The 27,975-nt window shown below is 43.4% G+C and overlaps 2 protein-coding genes across 8 annotated transcripts; one reads left to right on the top strand and one right to left on the bottom strand.

Annotated features, from left to right (window-relative positions):
• On the bottom strand, positions 1-20,932 carry LOC117776014 (methyl-CpG-binding domain protein 5-like). 5 transcript variants are annotated; one of them, XM_034609681.1, is made up of 10 exons: positions 20,814-20,907; positions 13,807-14,395; positions 12,043-12,145; positions 10,806-10,977; positions 8,127-10,526; positions 3,940-4,154; positions 2,726-3,859; positions 2,203-2,276; positions 1,209-1,287; positions 1-1,082 (listed from the first exon to the last, which is right to left on the bottom strand). In XM_034609681.1, the coding sequence occupies exons 2-10, from the start codon at positions 13,917-13,919 to the stop codon at positions 1,020-1,022; spliced, it is 4,353 nt and encodes a 1,450-aa protein (XP_034465572.1). In that variant the 5' UTR covers positions 13,920-14,395; positions 20,814-20,907; the 3' UTR covers positions 1-1,019. The 5 variants fall into 5 exon arrangements, with proteins under 5 accessions (XP_034465572.1, XP_034465580.1, XP_034465562.1 ...); XM_034609689.1 differs by having other exon boundaries at positions 1,209-1,284; positions 20,717-20,857; XM_034609671.1 differs by having other exon boundaries at positions 20,717-20,845.
• On the top strand, positions 20,798-27,975 carry orc4 (origin recognition complex, subunit 4). Of its 3 annotated transcripts, none has more exons than XM_034609817.1 (14): positions 20,798-20,923; positions 24,434-24,494; positions 24,612-24,688; positions 25,260-25,350; positions 25,491-25,566; positions 25,666-25,751; positions 25,843-25,891; positions 25,981-26,132; positions 26,221-26,394; positions 26,545-26,631; positions 26,741-26,849; positions 26,939-27,034; positions 27,313-27,380; positions 27,501-27,683. In XM_034609817.1, exons 1-14 carry the CDS (start codon positions 20,913-20,915, stop codon positions 27,681-27,683), a joined length of 1,320 nt encoding a protein of 439 aa, XP_034465708.1. In that variant the 5' UTR covers positions 20,798-20,912. The 3 variants fall into 3 exon arrangements, with proteins under 3 accessions (XP_034465708.1, XP_034465725.1, XP_034465716.1); XM_034609834.1 differs by lacking the exon at positions 20,798-20,923 and adding an exon at positions 23,577-23,651 and having other exon boundaries at positions 27,501-27,955; XM_034609825.1 differs by lacking the exon at positions 20,798-20,923 and adding an exon at positions 24,217-24,277 and having other exon boundaries at positions 27,501-27,975.

Here is a 27,975-nt window from a genome sequence, read left to right on the forward strand (position 1 = left end):
TTGATTTCGTAAGAATTGTGTGAGGGTGGATTTTTCCTTCTCAAAACGACAGGTAACCAATTTTCTCTCGTCTGCCGGTAAAACTGGAACAATTCACCTCATTAAACCACATCGCCAAATATTCACGATTTTCCAGTGAACGAGCAGATGAAGAATTACCAACGTTGATCTGACGGGGGGACGGGGGGGGTCCTTTCCCGACACTGAACACTTCCTGCTGGTAAAGTTCATTCTGTGGTTTTTTATCTTATCAGTACAAATGAGCACAACTGGAGTGAAGTGTAATAATGGAGAGAACTCATATACTCGTGCCTGTTCCACTGCTGTTCCCTTATTTAAAAAAAAAAGGAGGAAATAATAAAAAAAATGAAATAAAAATTAAAAAAAACAGCACGTCTCACAGTTCCTCATATAAAAGCTTTAGGCTGTATTCTTAATTATCCTATGCATGCGGCCGTATGCAACCGCATTTCTGAATAGAAACCAAGACATTGGTACACTTCTTCTGCTTTGTTTTTGTACAATAAAAGATAAAATGTGCATTAGGTACGCTTGTACATGACATTGTACAATATTTACATACATTTCTTGATAGCATGAAATTTCAGGATTATCTATATACATATTGAAAATGTATCAGAAATATTTGGACTGTCTATTTTTCTTAAATATGTAAGGTAATACTTGTAGCTTCTTTTTTTTTTGTTTATTTTACTATATTATACTAGAAAAAAATAGTTAATTCAGTGAGCAGTAGACAAATTGCAACCGTTTCTGATGTTTTTCTCAATTTCATTCCCTCTTCTTTTTTTTTGCTTTCTACCAGTAAAACTGTTTCGGTGATTGGAATTTCCAGCACCTTCTGTGGTCAGTCAACAAGTCGAGTTCATATCATGGAACAACGATGCACCACTGCATGTCCATGTGTAGCACCTGTTAAGAGAGCTCAGATCGCGTCAAGGCTGAACGGACAAGTCTGCGAAGGCTTTGAGGACGTTCTCGGGCCGACACATTCAATGTTATCTGGATATTTTCCTCCTCTTGGGCTTCGGGAGCTTCACCTGGCGATCCCTCGATGGGATCTGGAGACGGAGAGAAACGTTATGGCGGAGGCCGGACATGTAGGTGGAGTGAAAACAACACTTCATGGAGATAAATAGGTTTTAATCGATCCCTCTTGAGGATCGTGGAAAGTTGTAAACACTCACCGTGCCTGACATCTTGTCCAGCTCACTCATGGCCTCGTGGATAGCAGCTTCCAAGTGATTATTCAGTTTCCCCGGTCTGTTGGAAAACATTTACAATTTACACTATTTACATTTGGGCTGATGCAAGCCAGAGGGAATGCAGGCGTTTTGTTGCTTTAGGACATTTGGCTGCTGCAGGAACCAAAACTATGTTTCAGGACATCATCTATAAACACCAGGTTTCTGACTGCAAAGCGCCTAAAGTCCGAATCTCCACCAACACTCACTTACTGTTGTTTTGGCTTTTGTCTATAATGGGAATGGATACAATCAGGATTTACTCCTGGGTCAGCGGACTCTGCAGTAGACAGGTTCTTATCAGCTCTGGCTGTAATCAGCAGTGATGGAAACATGACACCCATGTGAATGCTCTCATTTCTTCTTCTGTATTTTGGCAGCGGAGGCTCTGACGCTGAACCTTTTCTGGCGTGACATTATGACGTATATAGAGCTATCAGACGTAAACAGCCTTGAACATTTGTGTACATGTTATTTTGGGAACAAAGAGCAACGGCCCTTTCTTTCTTTGCATCGTGCAAGATGCAACGCTGGCAAGACAGCGAGGTCAGTGAGCCTGTTTCCTGTGCGTTCGTGACGATGAACATGACTCACTGGGGAAAAAAAGAACAGAAAGACAAACTCCTCTACTGGCGATGGCCAAGGAATCATGTAATGATGTAAACAACAGAGAAAACACTGTTAATCTGCTCTAGGATGCTTTGTTAGTGTGCTTTGCTAACTGGTTTATGACCTATAATACCGACCTACTTTAAAAATCAAGAGTTAATATTGTGTATTATTAATATCTACACTATATTGTGGGATTTACAGTTTAGAAAAAGCCCTGTTCTAGACTGGAACATTCATAGTGTTGGAGCCGGTATTAAAACCGATCCTGGATAATTGCTTTATGGATCTCAGGACAATATTATTTCATAACAACAGATTTACTTACTTCAGGCCTCGTTTGGCGGCTCGGTCAAGTGCCTCCAAGTCGTGAGTTAGTGTTTTTAGCTTCTCTGGCTCTACCTGTATGGACGACAGAAAAATATTACAGTACATTCAAGGTTGTTGAACGGGAGACAGAATCTCCTACCAAATAAAACAACGCAGAATTTGGACAGTAGTATTTTATCATGTGTACTAGTGAATTTGGCAAAATTCTGATTTGGCGGGTAAAATGGTGAGTTTGGAGTATTTTGGAATCCATCTGCCGCCATGGCCAGGGAACAAAATGTCTCGTTTCCTTCTGACTTTTCAAACTTGCAATCAAGTCAAAATCACTAATTTTGACTTAGTGGAAAACAAGCATCACACATGGTAATCCAAGAATTTGTAATGTTTCTATAGAGGGAACATTGCTGGCTGGTGAGTTGGTGCAGTCACTGAAATCTGTCGTCAATCTACAAACTTATTTAGTAAAAAATTTCAAGTTGGCTAGTAAAATAATGACAGGTGGTCCCAGACTGATTTCTCACCTTCGCCTGCTCCCGCAGCTGCATAGCAGCGCTGTGCACTTGTTCGTCCCCGGCCAGCTTGGCAGTCCAGGGTGGGAAGCCCTTCAGCTGTCCCCAGACCAGATCCCCCATGTTGAAGGTCCTGGATCGGTAGTGAAGCAGCTCTGAGGAGGGAGAGTCTGGCTGCCGCAAGTCTTCCTCACTGCTTAGACTCTTTGTGTCCGAGGGGCTGGGCGCCATACCGTTGAAGTGGCCGTTGTAGTGGCTGTAGTCTTTGGCTGTGGCCAGGGGACCCTCCAGGCTCGTGGAGGAGCTGGGCGACTGGTCGTCGCCCGTCAACTCCTGCCGTGGGGGACCTAGGACATCACCATAACCGCGGGTGTTGAAATGGGGGGTGGCACCGTTGATATGGGTGCAGCGTTCCACTGTCTGCTCGAGACGCTCCTTGTAGTTTACAGGAGTCCGGCTGCAGTTATTAAAGCGATATCCATCATCGGGAAAGGCCTTTTCGTGGGCCATGACCAGGCCATGATCGTTGGAGTCCTCAGTGGGGCAGAGAGGGGCGGGAGCCAAACTGGCTGGTCGCTCCATGCATGGACTACTCCTAACTTGGGTTGAACATTCTAGAAATTCCTCGCCGCCCCAGGAGCTGTTATTGCTGTGCGTGTCAAAACCTCCCCTGTGCTGCGTCTCCCCGTCCCACTGCCCCCTTGGAGTACCACGGCCAGGAGAACGGAAGTAGTCAGTGGCCTCAGGAGTACCGTCTGGAGTCATCTTCCCAGCATCCATGTTCTTCTGACCCCGTCCTGGCCTCACCTGCCTCGGCCTGGTGTGCAGGGGTAACGCCTCCCCCTCCTGGTGCCCATGCAGGACTGCACTAACTGCTTGGGGGAGGTTGACAGGCTCCCCTATAGAAGCAGTGAAGGCACTCATGGCGCTGAGGGCAGGCACCGGACTCGCCTGCGTGGTCCCGCTCACCGTGGTTGTTATCGTAACATGCATGCCCTTGCTGGCGGCGTCCACCACAGCTCTGTAGATGGCGTCCACCGACTCTGGGCCACCACCGGGCCCCCTGTCAGAGCCAGGTGTACCTGGAAGCCCCTCTCCCTGGGGCTGTTGCCCCGCCCCGAACTGTGGGTGCTGCAACATCCCCTGCTGTGGACACAACATCAAGGTTACACATGATGAAAATGAAATGCCATCTGAAATGCTACTCATCAGGCAACTCATCCCACCTGGTAGTTCTGGTAGAGGCAGGCCATGGAGCCAGCGTTGACCATGTTGCCTTCTGTGTAGGGTGTGGTGTCAGAAAAGTGCTGCTGGCCCTGGTAGGCCGGGTGGGAGGCCACCACCTGCTGCATGCCCTGGTGGACCTGCTGCTGGTACATCTGACCTCTGTTCACATGTGGTGGCAGGCCTCCCACACCACAGCCAAGGGATGATGGGTTTCCTGCAAAACCATCAGGACATACAAGTCAAGTGGATGTCAATGCAGCCTTTTTTCTTCTACCATTAAAATAGTGAAGCTGAAATCAGAGAGTAAAGGAACATTTCAACGTGGAAAAACGATTCCCTGTGCCTGAGAATACAACTAAGTTGGACATAATGAGAATATTTGGCATTTCTTTAAATTGTGTTGTTTTCATGAAGCTCACATTTAAGAAAAACTGACACTCTTGGTGTTAGGTTTGCTCTTCACAGCTTTCTCGAGAAAAATAAACTACTTAATGGAAAACATCACCCAGAGTTCACATTAGCTGAGTCACAAAGTCCCTGAAAGAATACATTTTTAATTCAAAACCAGAAAATACATCTTTGTCAATAAACCACTTTAAAGATTTTTAGTACATCAATGAAATAGGAGAGCAATGAGACCATCCCTTTTCACTGAAACCATGGTTTCTCAAGAGTTGAGACTTTTTTTGTGGGGGTCGAACCAACTTAGAATTATTTAATTATTTTACCAACTTCATATCATAACACATCAGTGCACAATTAGAGAAGATTGTGTATCATCAACTGCATTTCCACTTAGTCGTTTGCAATCAGTGCACTTTATAGTAATAAAGAATAACCAGAAAAAAAAATTCACACAGGTTTTAAAAAGCTGGCGCCATTGAACCTTTTCTCCATAACTACGCATCAATGATAGACCCCTGTTCTGTCTGCTGAGCAGTTTGTTAAAATGTATACCTTTCCAGATTCACTGCGCTCCCCAGAAAATGAACAGCAAAGCTGAGTGAGTTCCTCTCAACAGACACATTCACAATAAAACAAAAAAAGTTGCACATTAACAATCTGTTGCAGCCCAATCTAGCAAACACACACACACACACAGCTGCTAGATGTGGAGCAAAGACCTGTTGGCAGAGCACACAAGGACAGAACATGAAGGAAATACATCAAGGCCACAAATGTATCAATGAATGAGAAAGCCCCGCAGCAATGTTATGCAGACAAAGCCGACGCAGATACAAAATCTCAGAGGCCTAATGCTGTGTGTGTGTGTGTGTGTGTGTGTGTGTGTGTGTGTGTGTGTGTGTGTGTGTGTGTGTGTGTGTGTGAGCAGTGACTGGAGCAGCTGGTGCGATGCTACGTAGCTGAAGGGCAGCTGTGTGTGTTCTCCATTTTTTTTTCTCCTCTTGTCTTTCTTCCCCTCTCTCTTTCTCTATCTCTCTCTCCTCTCCAATGCTGAGAGCCATGACTCGGCCATCCCCCTCCCCCTTTCTCCCTACATCCTCCACTACTGCTATGATATAGTGACGGCTGTTGCCAAGGGAGGTTGCCATGGGAACCAAGTGATGATTGGTGGTTCTGTCCGCTGCCAGGAAGCTTGTAGGGGGAGTCGGGTGGGTGGGACGAGGGGGGTTACGAGGGTCGGGTGGTGTGATTTTTGCCTGCTGGGGGATGGGGGGCAGTCAGCTGGGTGGCAGGGCGTCTGGGTGGGGGGTTACAATGAACTTTAGAGTATTTGTTGATGGCAAGAGTAGAGGGGAGGGGGTGTTCAAAGCTTGCTAGCTGTCTAGAAACAGATGGTATGAGGCTAATGCTAAGAAGCCACTGACAGGGCCACTTTCAAAGAGCTTTCAGCTCTTAAGATCCCTGACATGTCATTCAAATTAGTTTCAAGTAGGGGACAACGCACAGAGCTACTCTGCAGCATAACATCTGCCATTTGGTGACAAAATAGTATTTTATCCCCAGAGCCTCTAAGCACTTAATGCTTATGGGATCGTGTCACCATCCTGGTCACCTGAATGACTGAGCTGAATTGGGTTAATTTGCTGTACTGGTCATATTGGGAGGTTCTGAATGGTTTCTGGCAAACAACAAAAATGAAAAGCCTTGCAGGTTTTGCACGACTAGATGCACTGGAGAGAAATGTTTTGCTAAAATGGTCCCCTGTTCATCTTTACGATAGTTATGACACAAAGATGTTCATGAATTAGCACATTTAAACCATCAGTACAAGTGTTAATGTACCATACATGGTGGCAAAGCAAAAGAAAACTAGAAGAGTGCAGGTTTAAGGACATTAAGTATGAAATTCATTCCACATGTTAAATTTCAATAGTACTATTAATTTTGGTGAAAAATCCTGAATGCAAACATAAAAACACGATTCCTTACAAACATCCGTTTACGTTAAACATCCCAAAACGTATTGAGCTATGATGTATAAAAAGCAGGCAGGTGGTCAGTTTTCATTGTTGTGAGGAGGCTTAATAAGTGACTAAAACAATTAACTGATTATCAACATAATACACATGGTTGTTAATTCCCCGAACAAGCTGATGATGCGAGTTGGCGGTGACAAGGTAGACGGCTCCAAAAGGATTAAATGCCGGTTATTTGTAGAAAAACACCAGAGGAAGGGATTAGCAGCTACATAACACGGGAAAATAAAATTGACAACACAAGCAACAGGAGGATGCAACAGGTTGCCTCACTTCCTCCTGGTGTTGTTCCTGTATGTTGGCTCAGTTATAATGAGAAATTATAACATTGCCATGGCTGTATTTGGGTCAGTGGCATGACGCATATTTATCCCCCTATGGTTTAGTTTAAATTTACTTGATTCAATTTTTAAAATAAGCTTACAAATAACTTGCATACATTCTTTTCTTGTGGCCCTAGTCTCACATTTCTGGATTTAATCAATTAAGAGAGAATATTTGGGTACAAATCTGATTTCAAATGGAATGAAACCAAAATAAATACAATATATACATTTTAACAAACCTGGTGCATGCTTTTAAAACAAGTTTTTATAAGAATTTAGAATTTCTCATGATGCCAACCCTTATTTGTCAATGTCCCATTTACAAACGGCATTGGACACTTCAATATTTATTTTATGTTTTAAACTCAAGTCCAAAATAAGGAATTTTTCTTAGATTTTATACCACGTTTGCCTTCTCAGAAACAAGGATATGGACCTGCTGATGAAACTGATTGTTGAGGATATCAAATATATTAATGTAAAAAACAATTTGTAATGACTTTTTCCCCACTGGCTCTACCCCCTGACCCAAACTGGACCACCTGAATTTCAATGACTGGACTTCAGGGGAAATACAGAAGGCACCTGGTGATAAGAACAGGTGGCCTGCAGCAGACCTTGGTGATATCTCCATTATAAACCATATGAGGACACACAGATGCATGATGAATACATAAACCCATTGCCCGGTCCCACAGCAAGCAGGGGAGGCGGGGGAGAAAAATAAGATCTAGGTCTTTTCAGTGCTTTCAAAACAAACATGAATGTGCCTACACACACTCACACACTTACAGTCACACAAAGTCATTCATATGCACACAAATGAAGAGAAGTGCACATACACTGTAGTACACAAGTAGTGGCAGACATGTACACACAGTCATTCAAACAAACACACACACACACACACACACAGGCCAAAACCCTCATCAAAGGCTTCACTCCGGTCTCTATTCAGGGTCCATCGTTACTATAGCGACCAGCTAGCAGGGAGAAGCTCTAAAGAACACCCTATTTGGGCTGCTTCCCTTAAAGCATGATGCAGATCCCATTTCCATCTTCTTACACCATTGACTCATGCCAGAATACAAATAAAACAAAGAGAAACACTGGTTGACTGACAATTAGCTGAGCTTCCAAAAATGAAGGGCCTGCTCATTAGCTCAAAGAGCACACTGTCCAGGCTCGGGGCCCATCACCTAAATCCTTTGGTTCTGGTTCACTCATTACCGTAGAAACCACATCTTCACCGGGCCAGTAGCTTATCACTGAGACACACTGAGAATCTGACTCTGAACCTGGCACAGGAATACATTTTGTTGCTATTTTAAAAAGGAAATCTGTAGCATGATGATGATATTAGTGATAATATTTAAGCCCTACCAGCAGACCTGATGTGCTGTAGTGCTGACATCTCACCTGAATCAGAAATGCTCTGTGTACAGCCTCCATCACCCCCTCCATGTTGCATCACGACCATGTTAGTCCGCCCCATACTGTGAAGGAGGTTCTGCTGTGAGGGACGAGGGCTAGGATGGGATAGTGGCGGGGGATTGGTGTTGGGGCGTCCCAGCGGCATGCCATCAGGGCCCACTGGTCCACCACCTGGCCCCATTGGCCGACAGTTACTCATGGAGGAGGCCTGCATTTGGGCCATTATGTCAGGGAACTGGCCTGGACGTGTGCCCAGATGGCCTCCAGAGGAGTCCATGTTCCGGCAGTGCTGCATTGCATCTCCTGGACCCTGCAGCCTCTGCTGAGCATGCAGATTATGCTGAGGGCCAGCAGGGACCATTACCGTGCTGTCGTTGTAGTGCAGCTGTGGAGCTCCTTGAGGACCCTGCCCTGGACCAGGGCTAAGACCTGGACGATGGCTGCTCCCAGTCAAGTTATGGGAGCTCTGGCAGCTCATGGACTGGAGAAGCTGGGCCATGGAGGCGTTTGGGGGAAGGTTCCCAAGTCGGCCCACTTTTCGCAGCTGCTCAGTGGCACTGGGCCCTGGCATGTGGGGTCCACCCATGCCTGATTTGTTAAGCATGTTGTAGACCATGTTGTTACTGTTATCGTGGTTAACAGCAGCACCGCCGGACGACTGCTTCCGTTTGCGCATGGGGTCCCTCTGCTGGGCCATGAGTTTGTCTCTGAGAGCTGCCCGACCACTCTGGCCCTCAGGAGTATTGAGCAGCATGGCGGAGTTTGGCGGGAGCATGGGATTTAAAGTGCTGTGTCCCTCCATGCCTCGAGGGCCGGTTATAGAGCCAGGGTGCCCACCACTCCCACCACTACCTCCACCACCCGCCCCCATACCTGCGACACCAACTCCACCACCAGCCATGCCAGTAGTGCTGTTGCCAGCAGCGGTGAGTTTGTTTTGATTTGCTAGCTGTGCTTTGGCTGCAGCTGACAAGAGACTGCTGGCGGGGAAGGAAGTGGCGTTCTGTTGGTTGAGGAGCTGGTTGAGGGGCATCCCCAGGAGTCCTGGGTGGCCCTTCTGGGAAGCGCTAGGGGTTGCCAGAGAGGAGGATGATGAGGAGGAAGAAGAGGTGGGTGAATACATGGGGTTACCATGCTGCTGGGTTCCAATAGAGTTTACCATCCCGGGCAACAGCTGGGAGTCTTTGTACTGGTGGAGTGGGTCTGTTTTGTTGGTGGAGGGGCTGGAGGGCATGGCCGGTCTGGGAGATCCCATAGCGGACCTGGGGGAACGAGGAGGGACCTTCATGGTGCCACATGGGGCCTGGTGCCCAGAGGGCATTGCAAAGTTTCCATGATCAGAGGAGGTGGAGGATGAGCGTGAGCGATGAGGGGAGGCCTCCATTCTCCCAATGGCAGGCCCAGCCATGTGGACAGGGGAAGTGACAGGGGAGGGGGACATGGAGGAAGCTGGACCACCCTGTTGAGTCCTCTGAACATGGCCACCATGCCCAGGCTTCGCTGTTGGTAAAGGTAAGTTGCTTGGCAAGGGAACAATGGCAGGAGGGGGTATGTTTACATTCATCATTGGTACCTGAGAGTGGATGTTAGGCTGGAAGTTTGAGGGGTTTGGGGCGTTGGTGGGAGGCTGGCTGACTTGCTTGCTGGGGATAGGGTCTAAGATGCCTAAGGGGTCTTTTTCGGAAGTCAACTGCCTTTTCTGAAGGGCACAGGATGGTGGTATGGATGGGGTGGGCGGCACCGTATGCACAGGCGGCTGTGTTTTATGGTGAAAAGCCACACGGGACATATCCATACCTGGGGGGAAGTTGCCCCGTGGCACGTTCATGTTCATGACAGGGCTTTTGGCAGTGGCCGTTGGGGAGAGGGGCGTGCTAGTCCTCCCTGTCATGGCGCAGGATGGCTGGCTCGCAGGGGAGCCATGGAGCATCACACTGGGTGGGGAAAGAGGCATCCTAGTATTCCCATGGATGGAGGCTGAGCCGGGACTGCCAGCTCCTGGAAAACCACAAGGATTGTTCCTTGGAAAGCCCTCAGGGCTGCCCAGAGTGTCTGCACTTGGAGACTGTGAGCCATCTCCATATAGCTTTGCACTGGAGGGAGGTGGGCTCAGCATGCCTATGTACCCAGCCCTGTATGGGGATTTGGGGCATGGCTCCCCACTGCCCAGCCTCTGTGGCCTGGGGTACCCAGAGTAGAGCTCCGGCTGCTGGGCTCCACCCATCTCCTGGGGTGAATACAGCCTGTGCTGCTGTTGTCCTACTGCCATCATCATCTTGAAATGACTCTTGCAGTCAGGGCCAACAGCATTGGACAGGCCGTCGTGGGGTTTATTCCTTATTGCTCGTTGAGTCGTGGAATGCGCGGCAACCACATGTGATGTACCTTGAGGCAAAACAAAGCACATTTGAGTTAACACATCGGTCAAAATATTTGGCAGGACAGTTAAGTCATTAACTACAGTAGCTACAAGGGCTTGGACTACTACACTAAAGTACTTAATCTCTAGAACTGGCTGATTACTCTGTTTTTTGTAGATAGGAGCACCAGCAACCTGACATACCTCAGCATGTTTTACTTTGTGTGTCTGAGGGCCACCGACAAACTGAATTTGTTTATTGAGCTCAGCCGAGTTGTAACAAATGTATTTATAGGTACTCGTACCTCTTCCTGGACTGGTCAGTGTCAGAGGTGGGTGCCTCTCCATGCTCTTGTGCAGCGTGGCCACGGCCAGAAGCTTCCTCTTGTGAATGCAGAGTTTGGTGACATCGTCATCTGCTCTCACGTCCTCCGCTGTCCTCTGCTTGACAGCTGCCCCTGGGTCGAAGTTGAACACCTGAGGAACAAGAGGAATTATTTGTGGCGTTTTCTTTTCTATTCTTAAGGTAAATTTACAACAATAATGTCAATTTTACTGAATTCTTTATTCAAGTGAAATGATCATGAATTTAACAATAATAGTAAGCTTTTTATCAGTGGTTTGAGACTAATCTGAGGACCTTCAGGAATGCTGTGGATCCAGGATAGGGGGGGCCTGGTTTAGTTATTAAGTTGATACTTCATGGTGCCACAGAGCCCAATTTTGAATATCAGGAATTAAAACCTTAGATCAAATTTAAGTTTCGAAATTGTTTTAAAATCACAATTCTGAGTCAAAGGAGCATTTGGAGAAATGGAGTGGGGATAATGTTTAGGGATTGACTGCGTTTATATTTGCTTTATTAAAATTGATTGTTTCAACACAAACACAAGCCTAATTTTAAGAGTAGCCTGTCAGAGGTTGAGTGCAACTTGGTTTGACTAGAGTCACGCGAATTCTTCCTCACGGACTAACTTCCTCCTCATAACTCCCTCTATCTCCTTACTACCTACTTTCATGAATGCCAAATCTAACACATGGTGAAGTAGCTGGAAAAATACAATATGTCAAGGTTAACAAAGTTTAAATCTGTACAAGGCTCATGGAACATTTTTCCTTTTTTTATGTTCATTTTGTAATAAAAATTGCCGAAACCTCTGCAAGCTATGTCTTCACTGACCTTTACTTCTCCTCCAAGACAAACTATTCAGGCATACCTGAAAGAGTAGGGACCAGATCCAACATATGATCCCCTGAACTAAACCAAAATCCTGTTTGACGTCATCTGCTATTGCATTTTTTAAATGATTCCACATCTTTTCCTTCAAGATTACTTCAAAGTGAACAGCTGAAGAAAGAAACCTGTTGTAAAAATGTTTTTAATCTGTTTGGGGACCTTGCTTAGCTCCAATTTTTGGACGACAGCATTTTAATTTCATTTGCAGATTGTGACTTCCACCTTTATCTTATTAATTATGTTATATTCTGGAGAGCCAAGTTGAGAGGAAGCTGGAAAACCAACCAACCAAAAAAATAGATTACCTTGTGAAGGATGAGTGGGCACTCCAGGCCACATTTACAGGTTCCATCTGTCAGCAGGTAGGTCTTCACCTGCTCCAAGCTAGACAGCACCGAGCCACTGGGACTGCGCACACACACAAAAAAAAACACAACAGCATTAGGCCGAGGACAGACTTCAGCTGGTGTAGCTCCAGAGCACAAACACTCCTTCCGTGATATCATATGTTGCAGCAATTATTTGCATTGTAACAAAATAAACCATTTAACATTTAAATGTTCCAATGACAAACTAAAAGATATTTTTTAGGTGGGTTCGAAGCTTCTTGAGGCTTCTTTTACAGGCTTGCGACCATGAAATCATGTAGTTATATTTGACAAATTTAGCTTTTATATTTTAGCCCAATGAGAATGAAACTGGGAGAGATTAAATGTTTTGTGACCCCAAAAAATCCTCCTGTGGAACATTTCAAACCTGCCACAAATGAAAGAACAGTCTGTACCATTGGTTGTTTCTATCGAACAAGTGCAGCAAGTGGACATTTTAGAATGTTGTGAATATGAGCAATACAAAGTGTGCTATGACAGTACCAGGCCACGGTCACAGAAGTAGGCAGGATTCTTTCCAACACCCAAAATAAACCTGACACCAGCAGAGTGCTTTAGTTCATTGTGGCTGGTAAATACACGTGCTGGTGTTCATGTGCCAGGAAGGACAACTTCAGGTCCACATCAAACTCAGCCAAAGTCCCTGATGCACCAGCTGAGTGGATTTTCTGACCGAGTGACTTTATTTATTTATTAAGGGGGAGATAGGCTGGAGAAATTTGCCAAAGTTATTTTCCTATCTGTGAAAACGTGAGCAGCACTTCACCTGTTACAGGACAACGTATTGTGACAACAGCAACCTACCAAAGTTGATTATATTCTAGGATAATTGTATAATAGAAAAATACTTTTCTATACCTGGAAGCTGCTGCTGTGTGAAACTAGTTTTCAAAAACACCACGTTTGTGTTGATCCCCTGCAGAGGCGATCAATTAAGAGGAACCATCTGTGTGGAGACGGTGAACAAACCTGTTGATGTTCTGGTTTTAAAAGGAATCGAGACCAAAAGCAGATGTTTAGTAGTAATACATCAGATCAATTATTTTTGTACTATTGTATTCATCTACTTCTGGCTACACTAGAGATGAAACAGAGGCGATAATACAAGTTTTAAGTCCATTATTGTACCAAAATGTGTCTCAATCTCTGGTACTGGCTTCTCAGATGTGTCAATTTGCTTCTTTTCTGTTGAATAATATTGTAAATAAAGTGAGAGCACATCACAACAACGCAAGGTAATTTATGTACTTGAATCACATGGTTTTTCTCCGTCAAAACTTTGTACTTTTAGTCGAACAGAACCTTTATTGCCTCACAGAGTACCCAAATGTGTTCAAAATATTAGAGCGGACTTTATTGATTTATCTGTAACAATTGATGTGTTAATGCCATTCTTTCTATTTTGACATTTTCTAGACCAAATGATTAACTGAAAATCACTTTCAGTCCCATTGTATAACAATTTAACAGAAATGAAACCAGCAAAGAATATTTTTTAAACTGGTCAATCTACGGTGATCTTCTGACATTACATAGCGTAAAATGCATAGTAAGCAAGTTACCAACATATTAAGTACTGTGGCTAGTGTTCTGCAATTCACCTCCTGCCAATGGATTTTCTTGTAGCACACTTGTAGTCAGCTGTCAAACCCTCTGATGGTTTGATGATGAAGTTCTTACCTTATGTATAGGACCCCTCTGCCACGCTCTGCCTTGCGCTGCCAGCCAATGGGGACCTGGACAGGGGCGGCCTGCCTCTCATCTCCTGCCTCACAGTCCTTTCCGCCATTCATTGCTCCACTGGATTTACGCTCAACACCTCAGAGGTATATATATCAGACATCAACCAGTGTCTTCGCAATGCTCGTCATGTTTCGTCTTCCAAAGCGATGGTGGTGGGTGGGTGGAGGAGATGGGCAGGGCTGCAGGATTATGCTTTAATGTGGGACTCTGCTCTCGGGTGGAGCTGATGGGGTGGTGGATGAGCAGGTGGTCGGGTAGGGTGAGGCGAGCTCACGGCAGACCCTACCCTTTGAGCTGCTTCATGGCTACAGAGCTGAATTGCCCATAGACTTCCATTACTGCCTCTTGTCATTCAGAGCCATCCAGCTGAAAAGGTGAGGATCGGGAGTTGGAGCGCACTGTGCTTTACTAGTTTTTTTATCATTTGTCTTCTGCCGCCCAGAAATCCGTCCCTCAGTCGGACAAGTAAAATATGTTCAACATATCGGCTCCCAAGCGCAGTTGGGCAGTGGTATTCCCATGGTTCCTGTGAGGGCAGAACAGAAGAGCAATTAATGGTCAATGCCATCAATTTACTTTGCAGGTCAATAATTTAATCTGCACTGAGAACATAAAGACATAAATTGTACAAAAGCCCCTTCAATTTCTGACATTAGTGTTTTCATTAAAATCCAATTATTTACATTGTCCTGCTGAAAGGAAAAAATGCAAATCGTTGTTAAAAAAAAAGTTGTATTTAATTGTTTCACTACAATGACAGATACCAGACATCTTAAATTAAAGAAGGATTCAAAGTCACAAAAAACACTAACAAAAACTCTATCTTATTATTTGCCAACTGTTCTGGCACTTCACTTTCTATTTCATATTAAACCACTTGTTATGAGCTGCTGATGTTTACCAGTTTAAATTGTGTGGTGGGGAAAAAGGATTAAATCATTACCAACATAGTGATGAGAAGCGGCTATGAATAAAACCAAACGGCAGATTAATTGATCATGTAATAATAATGTGTGATTTCTTTCTTCCAGATTTCGAATACATAAATGTAAAAACAACCAAACTTGGCCTGTTAAAAAGGGAAAATATTGCATATCACGTATCGCATCCTGCAGAGATTTATCTGACAGTTGTATTATGATACAGATTGATCCACTAGTCCAGTACATGCTCCAATAATAAACGGATTAAGCAAATCAGGTATCTTTGGCCAATCTTTTTCATCAATGTCATTATAGACACATAATCCGGTTTTAGTGCCACATCAAAACCAGACCTCGTCACTTTCTGAAAAATTATTTCAGTGAAAAAAACGTACATTATTCTATATAACTTAAAAAGGACAAGTCCTCTGCCTCACTGTATTCTGTGAGCCATCAGATTCAGTGGTAACATTCAATCAACATTTACTGGATAATAAAGTGGAAGTACTGAGATGTAGTTAACTTCACTTTCACTGTGTTGTTTACCTTTTTACTTCTATGGCTTCTGCCGCTGCAGCACAGATCCCATAGGGGGCGAAATGAGCGAAGGCAGGGTTAATGAATGTCACAGTGCAGTAACAAAATGTGTGATTAAAAACCTACAACCCTTCAGCACTGAGGAATCTCCGTGGTTTAGGTTTGATGGTTAATTACTATTGTTCATATTAGTGTCAGTATCACACTTGTCTGGTAATTAGTCCCTAAATCACAATTGAAATGTTATTAATATGATTTGAATAAACTAGATTCTCAAATATCAAGTTATAGCTTTTGCTGTGTAACTGCGCTGAGTGAAGTGAAAATAGCACCCATCTTTATTTCTGACCAAAACTCTAAGTATCAGCCCCCGAATGGGAAAAAGATACACACCTTCAAGTGAAGATATTATTTCAGCCTGATCACTGGTGTTAATGTGTTCAAGGTACTGACTGCAGTACAATAGCTCGCAATACTTGGGGCGTTTGTCTTACAGAATCGAAAATAGACCAGGATTTAGCCACAAATCACATTAAATAATTGCCCCAAATAGCAATTCTACAGATCTGCTCAGGAAGTCCCTTTCTATTTATCTGATGGGGAAATAAAGGTTTGCAATAAAGGTTGTATAACCTATTTAGGGATTAGGTCTGTGTCATGAAGACATGTCTTGTCAAAATATGACTTCAAGGAATAAAAACGTCCAAACACTGGTAGAAACCATGTAAACCAGGCTGAATCCAGTCTGTGAGAGATGGAGCGTCATGTGAAGCCTCCTCTCTGCTGCTGACTCATAACTGCCCTGTGAGTGGCTGAGACCAACCCTAGCGACACCACCACAGAGAAGGAGAGGCGAGGAGGGCAAGGCCGTGGCACGGTGAGAATGAAGCAGCAGTTTAATGTCTACTGTTTATCTGGAGATACGCAGCGGCAACAGTGGCACCTCATCATCTCAGGAGAGGCATGCAGTGTCCTATCAGAGCAACCGCCTCGTCGTTAAAGTCTCATTTCCCACAACTCCATGTTTGGAAAATGCAGAGGTAACAGAAAACATAATTCCAATTGTTGTATTCTCTCCGGAGGTAAAAACGAGTTATTTTCCCCAACAAGTGCTTAGTGCAGTGTTGGTGTTTGTGGCGGGGACAAATATTTCACCTCCATCTTTAAGGGTAGTTTTCAGTATTTTGTCTTTTCGGGTTTGGTTGGATCAGGAGTGATAGAGCAAGACCAATGGACAGATCAGATCATGATCAATAATGATATCGATGAAATTCAGATCCACCAACATTTTGATGAAGAATTACATCGGTGCTTAGCTCTGGCAAACCCAGCACTCCCTCATATAAAAGCATGAATTAAAAACTCAACTTTTACCATTTTCCTGCACATTCTCTGACTCATAGCTCAACGATTACCATGTGCAAATTACTGACAGTACTTTCTAATCTCGAACCTTTTACTGTGGACGGATATTTCCATTTTGAAAATTACTCTTTTGGCCTTTCTTCCTTTATTGTTCACAGCATCAAGAAAAGACAAGAGAGCAGCAGAGAGGTGGTCAAACTCAGGACATTGTGGATTCGTAAGAACAGAAAAGTGAATTCAATTATTTCTGCACCGAAAACAGAAGAGTGAAATGCTAAGGTTTTCTAACAACAGAGCTTTACTGATGTACATAGCTGAGGTCATAGTTCATGTCCACCACCATCAACTACATGTTGGGGCTACAGCGGCAAAGGACATGCTACAAGCAGGACACATGAACTGGAATTTGTAAGCTGAAATACAAGCTATCCTGATGTAAACATATGTACAAACCACGATTGTTCCATACTGCAAAGTGAATGCAAAAATACTATTAAAGCCCAACACGGCCTGATCACATATGATAAATGTGGGTGCACGGGTGCCAACGATGCATGAACTCCAACACTGAACAACAAATCAAAACGGCACACGGAAGGTCTTTCTTCAAATGAAATCCATGTGTATTCTTTAAGGTTAATATCAATAAAACTGAACTTAACAGTACAACAAAGCCACCGGCTGGTGCATCTATGGCTTGTACACATTTTTGTCGGATTCATACATTTCAGAAACTGATATATTTCCGCCTCATTGGCACAGAGGACATTGAATGCCATGCAAAATATTTGTTATCCATATAAAAGCAGATTTTTTTGTATGCGATAGCCAGAAATATGGAACTCTATTAACCGACATCCTGTTCTTGTACAATGTGTGACGCAGAAATAAACAAGTTACATGCAGAGCTCCGCTGCAGATTATTCTGCTGTTACATAGAGCAATGCTTATGTGGCAAAGAGCAGGTTGAAAACAATAAACATTTGAATATTTATAGGAGGCTATGATCCAATTATCCTCAATGTGAAAGCAACAGATCATCTAAATTACTAACTCTACAAGAAAAAAAAAATCATATTTAAGGATTTATACCTCGATGGCATAACAACAATTTGGGGAGACTCTGTGCAATCAGTGCTAAAATTATTATAACAATTATTGTGCATAAAACACCATTTAAGTCCTTCTGTAGAATGTTGGTGCAGACGCCAGATACCTGGGATAGAGGCAATGGTTGTACTATGATAATATCGCATCAGCAATTGTGCCAGATCAGCTGCATCAATAAGGAAAAAAACAAGATATAGAAATAGATCAGAAATGGATCCTGAATATAATCCACCCTGCTGCACTAATTCTGCCCTCCATCACAATCAATGTAAAGGAGAAATGAAGAACAAATGACAAAGGAGAGAAATGTGGAAACGTCACTGCAGTCTCTGAATCTGAGACACGACTACAAAAACGGACTGAGCTTCGTATATTTTTCGGGGCCTGCGAAGGTAAATCTGATTTATTTGATAAGGTTAAAGTTGAAAATTGGAAACAATCAAGAAAAAGCTAAATGATTTTGCACGTTCCTCATAGAGGAAAAAGATGCAGCACTGCTAGAAACATATTTTTGAGGAAAAGAAACTGTTTTTGGCACATGTGTTGGGGTAAAGCAACACAGTCCAGCTGCAAACTTCATACAAGCAGCGCGTGAGAGGCAGAAGAAAGATAATGCAGAAAAAGTCATAAATACAGGCACTGGAGAGTTACAGCAATGCAGTCTAAGAAAGGGAAAAAAGGACAAAAAAACAAAAAAGAAATCACATCAAAATGTCAAGTGGGAGACACAGCCAAAGGTTCTTGAGTAACTGAGTTTGCAGTCCATTAAGGATGGCAGCTTATGTAAATGATGGTGTTCCATCCAAAATCTATGTCCAAATTTTTAAGAATATGATCAGACTAAATACCTTGTGTGCATTTTCATCTAATGGTTAAGTAGTAGTTCGTTCTCTTATGACCTAGTATTATTAAAGTGGTTCTCAAAGGGATATTGTTTTGCATGTTTTACAGGGTAATAAAAGCATCATAGCAGCTATTTCATGGGAGGGATCATGGGAGATGAAAGCCTGGTATTCACATTGTCTATTTAACCCCAAATTCACTTCGCTGACCACGACAGCAAACTGAGCTTTTATCAACTAGCTGTTGCAGCGGCTGGTAAACTTTAACCACCGACTCATGACGCAGATCAGAAAACAGCCACTGCAAAAGGGACACAACTGAAGCTTAACACAATTTGGATTGTCGTAAATTCTCCACCTGGCCCTGAACCGATGGTGAGCCTTAATTCTTTACAGTGTCAAATAGACAATGCCGATTAAAAACAATAAAAAGGTGAGAGGACAATATTTTTCAGGCCTGCAAAGAATCTCAGCACGTAATCTCAGCCCACTACGACCTTAAAAGACAAGAAAAACGTGCTGACCCCGAACGTGCATCAGAGCAGTCCAAGTCTTAACGTGATTTAATGTCTGGTCAATTCGTCGTACAGCAAACATTATGATTGTCCATATAAAGCCTGAGTTTAGAGCCAGTTGAGAGAGGCAGGCAGGTGACACCAGGAATCAGACATCATCTCGGGTGAATTTATATCTGCCATTAAACAGTAAAATATACATTCGTGTCAGCCACACAGATAAAGTAAAGCTGTTATCGTCACCTTGAATACAGACAGTGTTTGGGAGCTGTTTCAATGCATGATGCACAAAGTGAGAAGTTTACAGCCACAACCGTCCCTGAGCCAATTCTGAGCATGAATCCTACTGCATTTCTATGCATTAAAACCTGCGTTTAGAGCTGTATACCTGTGATCAGACCCGTGGAAATGCATTTAGTGCTTTGTGAGGAGGGTCTGTCATATGCTGTCAAATAAAGCAGGGGTTAAGTACAGGTAGCAATGCCTGCACAGAGCATGTACAGTCTGTGGAGCATGATGAAAAAGGTGAATACACGACCAAACTGCAGTAAAGCAAACCACTCAAGGCATGTACTATTGCTCTTTTTAGCAACTAGCTCCATTAAAGCCCCTAATTCTCAACCTAGCCTTCCCATCTTGTTGTAACCCTATGCTACAGCTTGGGCTAGCTTAACAGGGTAAATTAGCCATAATGTCCTGCAGCAGCCTTCAAAGTTGACAGCTGTACAAGTTGGCGAGCAAGATGCCACAGGGCACGACTTCCCCACCCCCCCACCAAATCTGGAGAGCATGACAACCAGCCTGTGCTCACAACCAAAGCGACCATAGGTGCCTGAGCGTTGGGAAGATGGGCTAATTAGCTTGGTGACCATTAGCCGAGGCTGCCCATCAACTGTGCCAAGTATTGCTTTATTAAGGCTTTGGCAACAACCGTGTGGCGTACGGGGCTGTTCGGTGGATCACCGGGCGAGACGTGCAGCCCAAGCCGTCTCGCCTGCGGGCCTCCGTTTTGGAAACGGACCGTGTCAACAAGCGACACGGGTCCTGTCTGACTGGGCTTTTTTGATGCATTGGGACACAGCATCTGAAATAGCTGGGGGTTAGCATGCCAAGCGTCAGCTGTCTAGCTCCCGTTAGCCAGCTAGCTAGCTAGTTAGCCAGCTAGCTTGTTGTAACGATAATGAATAGGAGGGCGAGCTCGGCTACGCTAGCGACATTTTGGCGTCCAATTGGCGAACCGCAGCAGGGGCCGCGCACGTCGAGGGGCCCGCGGTCCCCGTTCCGTGCTCAAATTGTCGAAGTGAAAAGCGGCCAGGCCCCGCGCAGGGGTTTGGGGCCAGGCAAGGCCAGGGCCAGGCCGAGTTAGCACGGGTTAGCTTAGCATGCTAGCTAGCAGTAGCCGTGCAAACCCGTTGCGTTCGCAGGGAGAGAGAGAGAGAGGGTGAGAGAGGGAGAGAGGGGGGGAGCGAAGAAGAAGAGGAAGAAGCGAGAGACGCTTTTCAGGCACTAACGTTTCTGTCTGCGTCAAATCAACCCGGGAACTGTCCGTCCTTACCCGGGCGTCCCGGCGAGCGCGTCCCGCTGCTGGAGCCGTGCGGCGAGCGAGCGACTGTGTAGTTTGTGAGCCCGGGGAGAAAGAAGAAGAACCCTACCCATTAGTTCTCCTGCCTCCGCTGGTTCTCCTACACTGGGAGATTGGGAATGATGGAGAGCCGCACTGCGCATGCGCCCGAGCAGGAGCAAGCCTGCAGATGGGTGCGAGGTGATGCACGTTTTTCATCCAGGGGCTCAGTGACACATGAACCCTGCGCAGCCCCCCCACACGAACATTCACCTCCAGAGAAAGTACTGTCTGCTAAATGCACTTCGTGTTTGTACAGTTAAAGTACTCGAAACAACAGTATAAACACGTGAAGCACATTCGATCTTTGTTTATTTCCTGCAAAAACTCTGAAAGCTCCAGTCTGTGAGATTTAGGTGAAAGGGATCTATTGGGAGAAATTGAGTATAAAATAATCCTCATGATGTTTTCACTAATCTTATGAATGGTTTTCTTCACCCTACAATGTGTTCTTTATATTTACATTGGGAGTTGGTCCTCTCTATGGAGGCCACCATGTTTTTTTTTACAAAAGCCCAGAATGGACAAACTAAACACCTTTGGAGTTTGTATGTTTTTTGGAAGGGGAGGGTGAGTTGAGGGGTATTCAGCTGCAACATGCAACTTCACCACTAGATGTCCCTACATTCTACACACTGAACCTTTAAACAACAATGGATTAATTGGATTGTCTATAACTGTAACAGTGGAAGAGATTAAACTCATTTAAACCCTCTTACTAAATGTAAATATTACTTTATTTTTGTATTATTATTATTATTATTATTACAATATGCATAAACCTGTATACATTTATTTTAATATCTCATACATAATGCACAAATACAGTTACAGGTACTCCTGCAATCATCCTGGGCCACTCCACTTTACTCAAGTAATAATTCGGTCTGCAGTGAAATGTGTATATTGTACGGATACATACCAGCAGTACGATTTTTAGATACACATCCACCAAAGTGGTTCTTCAAACACATAAACCTCCTTACTAAACAGAAACATAATTTTTACCTGACAACGTAACATTCAAATTGAATTCTCACATTCAGAGCTTTAAATAACATCCCCTAATTGATGTAATAAAACTGATTAATATAATAATGCCACGAACAGGGGATATTTTGCTAATAGCTTGGAGGTATTGTGTCACGTTTAATGAGGCATAATGTGTTAACAAGATGATTAAACTATTAACTGCAAATTGTTGTAATGTTAATAATTAATTACTTTAACTGGAAGGTTTGACAACTTTTATCACCGGCTGTAACACCTCAAGTCTTTTTAGTGTTTCATCGACCATCAGGAAACAACCCTAAAATAATTAAAGCCAATGAACAGATTATCCAGAAAAAAAAGCTTTCTTTCCTTTTACAGGAATATTATAATCATATTATTGGAGATAAAGAAACAAACAAACCAGTAATACCCAAATTAGAACCAAGGAATTCTCAGTCAGGGGCCCTTGAGCAAGCAACTGCTGTATTTTGGTTATTTCCCAGATAATTAAGTTTATTTATTAACTGTGTTTACATGTATGACAAACTGAAAATACTAAAACAGATGCAAAGCAATATAATTTCCCTAAAAGGTAGTAAATAAATAAATAAAACACGTGAATTCAGTGATGTGGAGTGAAATGAAGATGCAACTCACTGTGCAAATGCTTGGATTTTTGTGTGAAGGTCAAACCTGAGGAGATGTTCAATTAATCCTGTGTATGGCTGCTGTAAAAAGGGCCGCTTCATGTATTTTTAAGGGCAAACACGGAGCCGAATGTGCGAGTGGAGAGTCGTATTTCAGAATAATGTGACAGGCCGAGCAGGAGCGCAGACTGGGAGACGATTTGCGAGATATCTGATGGTTTATTGTGCTTTTTTCATCAGTCAACCAAAAGCCACGGGAGGTGTTTAAGCATCTCCAGAGCTTCATCATCATTGTGGGAGAGTAAAAGATGTTGATCTGCAGGCGAGCCGTGAGCCATTCAGATGAAACATGCCTCCTAATTTTACCAAAAACCACGGCGGTGGTGGCAGTTATGGCCTTTTGGATTTTTAATACATCTAATTCCTAATTACACATAATTACCACCATTAGAGGGGCCCTTTTTAATGCTATGCATCACATCTTCACATTAACTCACAATGACATAGATATTTTCTACAATTGTTGTTCTTATCTAGACTGATTGAGTCCTGATTGGATTTTGTTTGCCCAAAGAAAGTAAAAGAGGTGGGAGATGGCATATATTTCCTGAAATACAAATACAATTATGTAGTTTGCGTGGTGATGGACATTTGAACAATAAACATGGAAAACAATTCGATTATTTAAATTATGTGTTTGCTAATTAGTTTGAAAATACTTTAGACAATTAAAATGTAGGCCTACTTGTTGGGAGTCTTTATATGGCAATTTCAAATGTGTTTTTAAAGACCAATAGGCTACATTGTTGTTATTTTAAAAGCCACCGGCTGATGAAGACCATGAGTTGATGTTGAAAGCTCCAGAAAAAGATAGTAAGTGGACATTTAAACACAATTTAAAAATTATAAAAGGTGACTGATTACTATTTCTATTCTTGGCAGAACTATACATTTAATTGTAGCTGAAATTATTTACTTCCTGTATTTGCAACTTATTTCTAATCAAACAATGAGGCTAAGGCTACTTGTTGGATGAAGATTTCTCAATAAAGGACACAAACAAATGTCATATTTAAAGATTTCTTTTAAAGGCAAGTAAGAAATATAGCTTCTTCCTGTTTTATTCTCCTCCATTCCGCCCCTCAGCCAATCAGCACACGGAGATTATTCAACACAGGAAGTCGTCATCGCTGGCTGAGCAGAATTCCCGCGAAGACTCAGACTTCTCAGTACGTAAACTACTGTTTTCTTTAAGTTTGTGTCTTTATTATTTTGTTGTGTACACGTTGTTGAACTAACTGACGCTAACGTAACAACATAATCTGAGTGATTTCTACTAATGTGCTTCTGCACCGTCCGGGCGACATCGTGAAAAAGTGATACCAAACTCCATTCAGAATTATAATAGATTATTTCCTCTTTTCACTCTGTTAAATACTAATTTAGTGCTGAATACAAAACGCGATTGCTTCTAAATGCTAACTCTTTGCTTTATAATTCGGCATAAATACCATCTGCTTAGGCTACAGGAGTTTGACTCGATTGTAGATTCCAACTGTATTATGAGCAAACCGTGTACAGCATCAGCCAGTTATTAAAATGGAAATGGCATTAAAACTAATGTTTATTGTTGCATTACTCATGTGCCGAATTGAGTGGTACTCTGTTCTAATAAGTGACAGACATGAAGATGTGGCACAGCATTGATGCTTAGGTGCAAAAACCGAGATTATATATTGATTTGACAAATACTGAAAAGGAGTTTGGTGGAAATGTGTCAACGTCCTGCATAAAGTCAGTAAGAGGAGCTGAGGCTGTTGCAACCACTGGGTTAGAGCATTTAAATGTCATTTAAGTGCAGTTCCTCAAGGTTTTACCTGCATCTGAGATTAAATGAATGATTATATCTTACTTGCGAGAGACAGAAAGTCAAACAATGAACTAGAAAGTTATTTTGAGATATTTTTTACATAATGTATGTAAACCGATGAACAACTTTTGTCGTTCCCAGCATCATGAGTAAGAGGAAGGTGCAAGATGCTCATCTGCCAGTGGGAGAATGCATCACAGAGGTTGGTATCATCCAGTATTTATCCTCTTTTCAAAGTTATTCCCACACTCAAGTGCTACCACGCAGTAATACATTGATTATGTGCCACTGTGATGACTTAACACCGCTTAATTTACAGGTTCAGACGATTTTAAGGGAGCGGCTCTGCCATCAGCGGCTCCCTGACAAGCCGGAGGGAGTAGAAGCTCAACACAGGTACGTTTATTTACGTCTGAAAATGAAAATGTTGCTTAAAAGCTTCTATTTCCTTCAAATCCTCACAAGCAAGAAACTGGTTGATTATTGAAACAGTTGCAGATAAAGATTTTGGCCATTCACAGGTTTTGAATGGTTTTGAAATTACAAACGTAAAGGAGAAAGGGATGTGGTGTCGTTAAGAGGCAAGACGCTGAGAAGGTTCATCGCAGAATCAAAGAAAACCTCTTGAATGCTTAAATAGAAACTGTAGTAGAAGTGTCATCTATATATATATATATAAAAAAAAGAGGACGTGGAGCTCAGTGACCCAGTTCAGTCTTACCTGGCTGACAGCACTGTCCCAGTTTGCTGGTTGGAAAAGCTCCCAGACGACTCCTTCACAACACAAGCATCCGGGGTGTTGCTCAGAGAGTGAAATCCACCTCCAAACACTGAGGATTTAATAGTTAGTGTATTAAATAAAGCAGGCGGTTTAATTACTCCTTGAATAAAAAAGAGAAACTAATTCATATATTGCAACTGGAGGAGCATTATGGGTATTGTAGTCAAAAAACTTGTGTCTTTTCAGGCACCTCCTGGAGCTGCTGAAGCGCACGGCCATCCACGGGGAGAGTAACTCGGTGCTAATCGTCGGCCCCAGGGGAGCAGGAAAAACTATGGTGAGCCTCGCCAGACGGCTTGAAATGGGCTTCTGGGTAAAAATTGTTGGAGAGGATGATGAATTGTGTTGAAAGGTGTTCAAATCCCAGGGGAGCTGTTATGTCTGACGGCATCCCTGTTTGTGTTTGTGGGTCTGCAGCTGCTCAGGTGTGTGTTGAGAGACCTGCTGGAGGACAAAGAAGCACAGAAGAGCCTGCTACAGGTTCATCTCAACGGTACAGACTCCTCACCACACCTCATTCTATTTAGTCACAATTTAAGTGCTCTAAAATGTAATCGTGCAAATGATCTGATGTCTTTCCTGTTCTCTGTAGGTCTCCTGCAGACCGACGACAGAATAGCACTTAAGGAAATAACACGACAGCTCCACCTAGAAAACGTCGTCGGAGACAAAGTGTTTGTAAGTAAGAGAGAGTTTAGTTCGTTCAGCGATTTTCTCATTAATATTAACAATAAAATTGCCACAAAAACACGTCGCTGCTTCTTTTCAGGGGAGTTTTGCAGAAAATCTGGGTTTCCTGCTGGAGGCACTAAAGAAAGGTGTTGTTTTAATCTAAATTACAGACATTGAAAGTATGATTTATTGTTTCAGTACATGACATAAGGTTGATTTTTCCGTTCACGTCCAGGTGATCGCAGCAGCAGCCGCCCGGTGCTCTTCATCCTGGATGAGTTTGACTTGTTCGCCCACCACAAGAACCAGACCCTACTCTACAACCTGCTTGACGTTTCCCAGTCCGCCCAGGCGCCCATCTCCGTGGTCGGCGTCACCTGCAGACTGGTGCGCCTCAGAATATTCTCTCATTTCCCACAGACTGACTCTCCACGGTCCCTGAAGTACATCTGTGATCGTTTGCTTTTACTTTCAGGATGTCCTGGAGCTGCTGGAGAAGCGGGTGAAGTCGCGGTTTTCCCACCGTCAGATCCACCTGCTGAGCAGCGCCACGTTCGCTCAGTATGTGGAGCGGGTCCAGACCCAGCTCAGCGTGCCGGATGATTTCCCCGACACGAAGTTCGCTCAGGAGTGGAACGACAGTATCAAGGTAAAACGAGGAACTCACAGATGGCGGAAGGGTTTTAGCTCTGAAGTCTTAAAACATCACATCCTCCTTTTTCACTAAAGAATAGATTTATCAAAGGTTAAAGGTTTACACGCTGCGACCCGCTCAACATACTCCGCCTTTTCCCTGCAGGTTTTGTGTGGGGACAAATCAGTCGAGGAGGTTTTACAGAGACACTACAACTCCAGCAGAGACTTCCGTTCAATGCACATGCTGCTGGTGAGAGTAACACACATGTTGTAAAAACCATCTGCTATTTGCGACCAGGTCAACACTATATTTACACAAAACATCTGTATTTGTTAATTCTTTTTTTTTTGCCTCCCAGATGTTGTGTCTGAGTCGCGTCTCCGTTGCCAAACCTGCCATCAAACCTGCCGACCTCCTGGAGGCCAGCAGGCTGTGTTTCGCCGACGCCAAGGCGAATATGCTCCATGGTAAAACCCTAAAATGAAAAGAGGACTGTCTTAATTGACACTTTGCAGTTTGCATTGATATTAATACTCCCCCCCCCCCTCTTTTATAGGTCTGTCCATCTTGGAGCTGTGCCTCATCATCGCCATGAAGCACCTGAACGACGTCTACGAAGGAGAGCCGTTCAACCTGCAGATGATTCACAACGGTACAAGGGCATAGTTTTTGGTTTGTCATAAAAAATAAAACGAGTGATGGAAAGCAACAGAAATGTGAGAAAGAAGAAAATCTAAAAGAGCCATTCTCAAATGGCTCTTGGGAAAATGGACCTTCTGCTTTTAGCACTTGCAAGTACAAGAAAAGCAGTTTAAGTGGGTATAATTAACAAAACGTTTAAAGGAGGACGTCAAAACTACAAAATAAAAGCGTTTTAGCTGTGATCCTGATTTATTATTTAACCTGTCGACTCCGTGTCCTTTCATTCAGAGTTTAAGAAGTTCCTGCAGAGGAAGTCAAACTCCATGTACAACTTCGAGCAGCCGGTCATCATGAAGGTCTGTATATGTAAAATCTTTTCTTCATTGAAGGAGATTTAGAAAGAAATATAATCAATATTGATATTTTACATGAAAGCAACGGCTCACTTATGCCTTAGGTGTCTTTATCACCCTCAGGCCTTCGAGCACCTGCAGCAGCTGGAGTTGATCCGACCGGTCGACGGCTCCGCGGCCAAAACCCAGAGGGAATACCAGCTGATGAGACTCATGCTGGACCACAGTCAGATCATGGACGCTCTGCAGAAGTACCCACAATGCCCCACCGACGTCAAGCAGTGGGCCATGTCGGCGTTCGGTTAGGACGTGTGTTTTTGCCGTGTCACCAGCCCCGTGAGAGAAAACAGGAAATTACACCTCAATGTCTGGAAAAGTGGATCCTAAAGAAAGAAGCTGTTGCTGTTTCTGTGATATTTCTGGGATCAAATCAATATAAATAAAGTTCCGAAGTGAAAATGAGGACTACAGCCTGAACCAAGCACTCAAATTAAAACTGGCTGTAATCTACCCAACCATTACATTTGTTTCATGTCAGGATTCTTTTTTTTTTATGTATTAAATGATCAACTATCACTAAATAAAAAGTGTAAAGTCA

Source organism: Hippoglossus hippoglossus, chromosome 2, assembly GCF_009819705.1.
Source record: "Hippoglossus hippoglossus isolate fHipHip1 chromosome 2, fHipHip1.pri, whole genome shotgun sequence".
Classification (NCBI taxonomy): domain Eukaryota; kingdom Metazoa; phylum Chordata; class Actinopteri; order Pleuronectiformes; family Pleuronectidae; genus Hippoglossus; species Hippoglossus hippoglossus.

Bases quoted from the DNA above. Each gene is read 5' to 3' on its own strand.
- LOC117776014 (XM_034609681.1), bottom strand. From the start codon at position 13,919: ATGAATGGCGGAAAGGACTGTGAGGCAGGAGATGAGAGGCAGGCCGCC. The intron at 1,288-2,202 runs GTAAGTAAATCT...AATGTTTTCCAA, and splicing joins GCCGCCAAACGAGGCCTGAA to CAGACCGGGGAAACTGAATA. The intron at 1,083-1,208 runs GTGAGTGTTTAC...CTCCGTCTCCAG, and splicing joins TGGACAAGATGTCAGGCACG to ATCCCATCGAGGGATCGCCA.
- orc4 (XM_034609817.1), top strand. The intron at 24,495-24,611 runs GTTGGTATCATC...CTTAATTTACAG, and splicing joins TGGGAGAATGCATCACAGAG to GTTCAGACGATTTTAAGGGA. The intron at 25,351-25,490 runs GTGAGCCTCGCC...GTGGGTCTGCAG, and splicing joins GGGGAGCAGGAAAAACTATG to CTGCTCAGGTGTGTGTTGAG.